Source organism: Ochotona princeps, chromosome 3, assembly GCF_030435755.1.
Source record: "Ochotona princeps isolate mOchPri1 chromosome 3, mOchPri1.hap1, whole genome shotgun sequence".
Taxonomy (NCBI): Eukaryota; Metazoa; Chordata; class Mammalia; order Lagomorpha; family Ochotonidae; genus Ochotona; species Ochotona princeps.
In genome coordinates, this window is record NC_080834.1 from 106847794 (window position 1) to 106856848 (window position 9055).

Here is a 9055-nt window from a genome sequence, read left to right on the forward strand (position 1 = left end):
ACCACAAGCTATGACAAGGCATAAACAAGCACTCCACTCACAATACAGGTGAAAAAAAGAAATAATTTGCACACTCATCCCTGGTCCCAGGTGCTTCGCAGAAGGCTTCACATTTAGCAAATGGTTTCAAAACAAGGACTGCCTGCATAAAAGAAAATGCAATGATAACAAACCCGGAAGACTAGCAGTAGTATGCTAGCCGATTACTGTGTCATGTAACTCAGACGCCTAGCGACCCAGGCATTCTGAGCGACAGTAGTTTTGTTCCCTTGCTGGTTCACTCTCACTCGCTCATTCTCCCTCTATGCCTCTCAAATAAAAATAGATGCACTGACACTGCAGTGCAATGGGTTAAGCTGCCAATTGCAACATTCACATCACAGAGCAGAGTGCCAGTTCAAATTCTAGCTGCGCCACTTCTGATCCAGCTTCCCACTCATGGGAAAGGCAGCAGATGATGGACCAAGTGCTTGGACTCCTGCCACCTATGTGGAAGACAAAGATGAAGTTCCTGGCTACAGACTTTGACCTCACCTATACAAGGCTGTTGTGACCATTTAAGGAGTGAACCAATGGATGAAAGAGTTCTCTTTCGCACTCTCTCTCTCACTGGGGGGGGGGGGGGCGCGGCGGGAGGAGAAAGAGAGAGAGAGAAAGAAAGTCTTACACATGAAAGAGTCATAGCCTGGCCTCACCAGAAATGACAATCTAGAAACTGGAAGCTGTAGGACAAAGTACAACTGAACGGAGTCTTGAAACAAAGCTCCATTAGGAAGATATATTACTGACCTCGTAACATGGACTAAGTCACAGAGAGGTGAATCCACGTATTTGAGGTGGAAGGGTAGGCCTTGGATGAAACCATGGAGAAAGATGAAAAACATAAATTCTCACTCATCCCTAGAGAGCTGTTACTAAGCCCTAGGAAGTGAGTTTAACAAAGAAGATAAGAAATGAGTCCTCAGTATTCACATCCCATGAATGTGAGGAATAGCGAAGGTCTTCACACCCTGCCTAGGACAAAGGAGGAACACAATAAACATTAGTTGATTCTCAGACTTCCCCCCACATCATTTAAATCACATGTTTTAAGTGGCTCTCCATAACTGACCATGCATCTGGCCAAACAGTTAAGACTCCCACACCTAACATGTAGTTCCAATGGTCAATTCTCAACTCTGACTCCAGCTTTCTGCCAGTACAGACCCTTGCAGCTGATGACTGCTCAAGGAGCTGGGTTTCCCACAAGGACAGTCACATTGAATTAACAGCTCCAGGCTCCAGCCCAGCTTACTCCTGGGGAGTAAACAGTGAGTCAGAACACTTGGTCTATCTCTCTCTCTCTCTCTCTCTCCATCTCTCTTTGACTCTCTAATTAATTAATTTGCTTCAAAACATCAAGATCAAACGTGTTTCCAGCCTTTGAGGCCATCACCATCTACTCAGTCCTGACCTCACTACCTTCTACTTGCCACATGATTGTTTTTCTTCCAAACACGTTGAGCAGGTAAGAAAAATAATGTTCATGGTCTTGGCATTGTGCTATATAGTTAGTAAAGTCACCACTTGAAGTGCTACTATCTTGTGTGGGTGCTGGTTTGAATTCCAGCTACTCCACTTCTGATCCAGCTCCCTGCAAATACCCTGAGAAAGCAGCAGAAGATGGCCCATGTGCTTGGGCCCCTGCATCCACATGGAAGAGCCAGAAGAAGCTCTGGGTTTCTGTTACAGCCATCGGGGCAGTAAACCAGCAAATGAAAAATTGATTTCTCTCGTGCGCTCTCTTTCTCTTTGTCTCTCTGTAACTCTTTCAATCAAATAAATGAACTTCTAAATAAGTCACATTTTACGGGTTTGCTCAAGTAATTTCTCTGAAATGTTTCCTTTATGTTCTATCTTTATGTACTCTTTTAAAGTATCCAATGCAAGGATGGTTTGCTTTTTTTATTATTCATTTATTACATTGTATTATGTGATACAGTTTCACAGATACTGGGATTCTCCCCACCCCTCCCCGCACCCTCCCCCTATGGTGGATTACTCCAACATACTGTGAAGTAAAGTTTCTGGCACGTTTACACCAATGATTTTTACTCATGTGGTTCTTACAACCATGTTTAAGTTGGGACAGAGTTGGCACCATGAAATACTAGGTAAGTACCAAAGGGAAGACTCCACATTATTAGGTACTACATTTTAAGATAACCTGTTACAAAGCCTTCCTCCCTGAAACCTAGATAGTGAAAAACACTGATTCATCAGACTTGTAAACAATCAGAATTTTCCCAAAGGAACTACTGTACTACGAAGAAACTCACAACTTTACACTGGATAAGATGCTACCAGAATAGCAGGTGGCACACAGTAAGCCCCTATTAATTACGTGTGGCACTGAATTAAAATAAGCAGCTTCCTTTCACACCTGTCATACAGTAAACGATGTGGTGATGATTGCAAATTACGACGTTTGTAAGCCGGACTGGAAGTACAATCCAAACCAAACATGCAGAAAGTAAGGTTGCCCATTTTACACACTGTGCTATCCCTTAAAGACTTGAATTACTTTCTTTTTTTCCTTAGGAATCCCCCATCTGTCAACGGCTTACTTTATGGCTATCATCCGCCTCCGTCATTAAGAGCTAACAGTGAGAATCTGCCTAACCCTGGCCACAGAATCTCCATGTGGACTTTTCTGGTTGTGGTTAACGGGATGGGTATATGGGTGCTGCTGGTCACGTTCAGCGTTGTACTCACAATAGACTGAGCCATAAGGACACCATTTCAGTCCAGTGGACAAACGAGCATTAAGTTAGATGTTTTATTCCCCTATATGATCTGGAACTAACATTAAAAAGATAATGATAAGTGGTAAGGAGGGGACATCATTTCTAAAACTCTAATCTATACCACGCAAAACCACTTTGAAACACGCCGACATCAACCAGTGAGGCAATCAAGGAAAGGTCGGCAAATGTACCACTCATCTGGTTGTTTTTGTTTTTATTTTTGTTTTTGTTTTTGTTTTTGTTTTCCTCCTCCAACGAATCTTCACACCGTGAATAACCCTCATTAGACCATTGTTCTGCGACTTGCTCTTGCTCGGCCCTTCCACACCATGCACCTCGCCATGCAGCCAGATCCGCCCGGTGACACATGAGCTCTAAAGTGGGTGGATAAAAATAACCTGGTCCTCAAAAAGACATGATAAACGCCAGGCAGCTGAGTCACTTTGAAGCCCATGTGGGCTCCTGAAGGGGACACACACTCTCCTCCGACCTCTCCCACTTTCACCAACAACCAGGTGAACGCAGCCGCCATCCTCTGCGGGAGCAGGGTGGGGATGCGTACTCACTTCCCCCTGCAGTCCCTGAGGTCACGACTCGGGAATGAACTTTTAATAATTTATGCCCGTGCACGTCAGACCCAGTGACTCACTTAGGAGGGGAACGGGGGACAGAGACTTTTTGAGAAAGCCGTCATCGTGGGGTGGAACCCCACCCCCTCCCATTGCTGCTGCCCGAGTGCAAGCACCCCAAGGTCTCTTCTGACATCCTAATGGCGAAGCGGGGCATAGGAAGAATTGGGATGTGGAGACGGAGGAGAGCTCTGGGAGGAAACCAGAAGTGCCTGGGAGTGGGAATTCCTGGGAAAAGTAACGGTCCCAGAAACAGAACGGCTGTGTGCGTCCCGAAAGGGGAAACCTATCCCATCCTCCCGCCTTCCGCCCTCGCCCGGGGAGGACGCCCCAACCGTCCACCGCGTGCGGTTCGGGCCACAGAGCTCCTCCACTCCCAGTACCTTTGAGGCTCTGGCGGGGTTGTGGCCAGGCTGCTGGGAACACAGCCGCTGCAGCCCAGGAGGCTGGCGGGGCAGAGCTGCAGCGGCCTCGGGGCGCGCACCAACTGTGCGCCCAACTGCAGCGCCCCTCAGCAACTCTGTCGCCCGGAGGAGGAGGAGGAGGTGGTCCCCACAGCCACTGCGCATCGTCACCCCAGGCTTCACGTGCCTAGTGGGTCGGTGGCCGCCGCAGGCCGCCGCTCGGCGACCCACCCCGGAGGCGCCTCACTTACAGGGGAGTCGTAGGAGAAGGCGCACTCGTTCTTGTAAACCCGGTCCCCGGAGCGGGGTACGCGAATCGTGGGCATGAGCGGCACGAGCAGCTCGCCGATGTCTCCTGCAGCCATCTTCCTGCCACCGCTGCCGCCCGGCATGCTGAACAGGGCGCCCCGGCGCTGCATGGCCGCGGCGCGCACCGAACCGACCCACAGCCGGAGTCGGAGCCGGAGCGCGGCGGCGGCGCCAGCGAGCCAGCGGCCAGGCTGGCGGGCGAGCGGGCGTGCGGGTTGCGCGGGCGACAGGAGCTGAGGCGAGCGGGCAAGCGGCGGGAGCGGGCCGCGGGGCGGGAGCAGGCCCCCGGGGCCTGGGGAGGGGGGGACGCTGCTATTTTTAATCCAATGGCGAGTCGCCGGCCCAGCTGCAGCGTCAGGCGGGGCGCTGGGGAGCGCCAGCCGCAGCGCGCCGGGGAGGGGGCGCCGGAGGGGGGCCCGCGCCTGGGCCGGGGAGGGGGTGAGGGCGGAAGGCAGCCCCGGGGCGTCGGCGCACGAACCCAGAGCCGATCCGGACCCCGAACGGAGCAGACGACCAGGAGGCGCTGCTGACGCTCGCGGTGGGCGGCTGCCGTGCGGCCCCGCCGCTGTTTTCCACCCCAAATGGTCAGCCTGCCAAGGGGACAACTGCGAGAATGCCAACACAAAGAGCAGGACCCGGGGAGTGGTCATAAACGCTTGCTCTGAAAACAGCCGTGGACAGGAGCCGCGACTTCCCCGCATCGGACAGGGGTGGGCCTCGATGTCCAAGTCCTGCACCTAAGGCAGGGTACAGATCTCTGTGTGCAGCCTGCGTTTCTCTATTATCTCACTACACCCTGTTCCCCACTTTTGAAACATCCAGAGCCAATGAGAAGAGACTAAATTAAGGATTGGGAGGAGGTAGGCAAGGATAAAGGTTTTCTAAGGTGAGGGGGAAGGAGTGTGGAGGCTTTTTCTGGCAGCCCAGGGCAGGTCTTTTATTTGTCTCTATCTTCGGAGTATCTCCAGTGTGATTAAAGGTCCCAATGTCAGAAGCGTCCTGATTGAGGCTCTTGCTTGCAGACATGCCTACTCCCGTCTTGCTCATTCATTTCCTCAAAATAAATAATGAATGGGGTCGGCTCGGGAGGTTAATTTACAAACAGGCATGCTTCACAGCATACTCTCATTTTCTGCAAAAACCATGTACAAGATGGGTTCCGTGCCATTAAGGTTCCCTAATGCCACCCAAGATACTCCTCCCCCAGGCTACACACAGATCACTGCTTAGCGAAACCAAGAAACAGTGAACGAATGAAAACGCTGGTTTCTGTAAACCTCTCCCAGACACATAGTCCTTAAAGTCTTCCTTCTTACAGCATCTTGCTGTTTCCCTCCAGATCCCTCCATGACTTCTACCGTGTCCAGCAAGGTTCAGCATGCCACGCATTCCCAGAACCCAGGACTCCCACTACCTGATGAAAATGGAGGAGAGATCAAACCCTGATTCGATTAAAACATTGAGTCTTAGATTAAATGCAAAATAAGCCAATGAGGCACGATTTTTCCCATGACGAGGTTCATAAAGATGCATTGAGTCGATCTGGGAGGGAAATAAAGGTCATAACCCACTCTCAAGAGAAATTTGTTGACACCCCTCAAAATTTAATGTGCATGTTGTTTTCTCCATCACTTTCATGTCTAGAGATTAACGCCACAGATAAATTCAAAGTGTATTCAGATAGTTGTTGAAGCTCCATTTATGGTAACAAGAGACCAAGACCAATCATCTGGAACCAGCAATCAGCACAGTGTGGTTATCGTATTAAAGTTTTATTTTACTTATGTGACAGATTGTACCAGAGAAAGAGAGAAAGATTTTCCATTCACTGGTTCATTCCCAAATGTCTGCAACAAAGCGAGTGAGGCCACAGCAAAACCAAGACCCAGGAATTCACATGTGCCTCACACAGGGCTGGCAGAGGCCCAAGCCCTTGGACCATGACCCCCTGCTTTCCCAGGCACTGTAACAGGGAGCTGGGTCAGAAACAGAGCAGCTGTGAATCGAACCAGAGCTCAGATACAAGATGTGAGTTCCAGTCTCAATCTGCATCTGATTCCAGCTGCCTGCTAAGGTGTACCTGAGCGGCACAAGAACTTGGGTCTCTGCCACAGCTTGAGAGACCCTGATGGAGTTCCTGACTTCAGCATCGCCCATTCCAAACTGCTGTGGGCATTTGGAAAGTAAATTAGCAGAGCAAACAATTCTCTCTGTTTCTGTCACACACACACAGAGACACAAATGAAAATAAAGTGTAAAACATTAAAGTTCCACCTGCAAAAATTGGTTTAAATACCATCCCACAAAAAAGAATAAAATTAATGTCTCTGTGATGATGTGGAAGTTTCCACATAACATTACTGGATGAGAAGAGCAAAAAGCAGATCAGCCTATAAAAGCAAGGAATACATGCAAGGCCAATACTGTTCAGCGGGCACCCTGGCACGTCCTGCATGCTGCAGGCCTTCCAGTTGGGTGTGCCCTTAATAAATATGTTGAATGACACTTCTCAAGATTTATATATTCATGCATATGTATGTGTGCATACTGTTTGCTCTTCAGATGTCTTTAGAGGAATACCTGAAACGCTGGCAGTCAGGATGATTGGAGAGGAAACAGGAAGCCTGAGCTTGGTGGGGAACTTACTACTGCTCTTTACCTTTCTGTACAAGTCAGAAGCCACTGTAAAACACTCCAAGCTCAGGCACCAGCAATAGAAACAGAAGCTGTAGTCAGTCAAGGATGCTTCCTGCAGCCAGAGGTGCTAATCTGGGGGCTTCAGTCACCACAGGTCTCATCTGTGGCCTCCATGGAGAAATACGACTCCTGAATTCCATCTCTGCACATCAGAATACCAAGAATGTACCAGATGGAAACCAGAAAAATGGAAATCATAAAAACAGGGAGTGATGATGTAATTTCATGTGTCTACTCAAAGATGCTTATACAACTCTTAGAACAATCATTATGAAAGTGCTTATTTAGGGGCTGGCTTTGTGGCATAGTAGGTAAAGCCACTGCCTGGGACACCAACATCTCATATGGGCACAATTAGAGTCTCAGTTGTTCCACTTCTGATCCAGCTCCCTGCTAATGCACCAGGGAAAGCAGTGGAGGGTGACCCAAGTACTTATTTGAGCTCCTGCACTCACATGGGAGTCCCAGAACAAGTTCCTGGCTTCTGGCTTTGGACCAACACAGCTCTGGCCACTATGGCTATTTGCAGAATCAACCAATGGATGGAAGAGCTCTCTCTCTGTCTTTCTATTTGTGTGTGTATGTGTGTAGGGATGAGCGACATGTGTGGCTGTGTCTTTTGCTCTATATAATTCTTTCAACGAAATAAATCTAAAAAAATATTTAAATCTTTATGATATTACATGCAAGATCGAGTGCTCATACAATGCTATCACATCAGGGCAAAAATAAATATACTTTTGGCTAGGACTGAAAAGACATGTAAATTGAAAAAGTTACCTTTGGGACTTAGTTACTGGACTTGATCTTTCTTTTCAAAATGTCTCCAATGATCTTAGCTTTGTTTCACAATATAAAAAATTATCACGATAAAAATATTAATAGAAGAAACTTCACTGTTTCCAGATAATGGCTTAATTGTGTTACTTTAGACAGAAAAGTCTAGTTTAATTACTGGAGCCTTCAAACTTAATTGTACAAATTCAACACATGAATTTGTCACTGCAGTATACTATACTACTAGGCCAGTTTGCTGTATATAAGTCTCCTCTAATGAACAAAATTAAGAGTGATATGAAGGACCAGTGTTGTGGTACAGCGGGTTAAACCAGAACATGGCCCACTGCACCCATGTGGGAGACCACGAAGAGGCTCCTGGCTTCTGAATGGCTCAACTCCAGCTACTGCAACCATTAGAGGAATGAACCAGCCAATGGAAGATGTGTGCCTCTCTCTTTCCTCTCTTTGTAAATCTGCCTTTCAAACAACATGGCTCAACTAAAGGAGTCATTTTTTTAAAGTGTGATACTGAGTAAACAATTTTAGCTTCTTGTATAAATATAAAGCCTTGCCACAGAGCTATCTCAGAGCTAAGAACCGCCTTTGTCACTCACATCAAACTGGCTGGACTGCCATGTCACAGATGCCTTCCTTGAGGTCCAGGGTGGAGCCTGGGCTCGGATGGCCTCTACCATACGGCACTCCTCATCTTTCAGAATCTACCTCCTCCTCCTCCTACACTTCCATTCACCTCACCTTAACTGTCCCCTTTGGAGATATGGACTCACCTCCTAGCCTTAGCTGAAAGCTCTGAGCACTCATTTCTTTTTTTTTTTTTTAAGATTTATTTTATTTTTATTGGAAAGTCAGGCATACAGAGAGGAGGAGAGACAGAGAGGAAGATCTTCCATTCTCTGATTCACTCGTCACGCGGCTGTATTGGCCGGAGCTGAGCTGATCCAAAGCCAGGAACCCGGAGTATCCTCTGGGTCTCCCACATGTGGGGGTGCAGGGTCCCAAGGCTTTGGGCAGTCCTCGACTGTTTTCCCAGACCACAAGCAGAATGCCGGATGGGAAATGGGGCTGCTGGAATTAGAACCGGCACCCATATGGGATCCCGGCGCATACAAGGCAAGGACTTTAACTGCTAGGCTATTGCACCAGGCCCTGAGCACTCATTTCTATCGTCTCAATCCTTTCAAGGCTAGTGTTTCTCTCCGTGAAGCCTTTTCTGAATGCTCCAACCGTCAAGGACCAATCTTTAAAAATTACACAGCCCCTTTGCCTGTACCATTGTTGGAAACTGCCGTATGACGTTTTTAATACTGTTTGTCTTGGTTCCACAGCATATACCTACCTCTAAAGAATGAAAACGCTTTGAAAGAAGCTACTTTTATTTCTCAGTGTCCTTATGAAAACAGTATTTGTGAACTACTGCCCACCTTGGATG

General features: G+C 48.0%; 1 protein-coding gene across 1 annotated transcript in view; it reads right to left on the bottom strand.

The window, feature by feature from the left end:
* Positions 1-4515, bottom strand: part of USP13 (ubiquitin specific peptidase 13) — a 116597-nt gene extending 112082 nt beyond the window's left edge. The window contains exon 1 of the mRNA XM_004591272.3: positions 4071-4515. Within this exon, the coding sequence (XP_004591329.1) occupies positions 4071-4238 (168 nt within the window). The 5' untranslated portion in view covers positions 4239-4515. The remainder of the gene's footprint in view (positions 1-4070) is intronic.
* Between the last annotated feature and the right edge of the window lie 4540 nt (positions 4516-9055).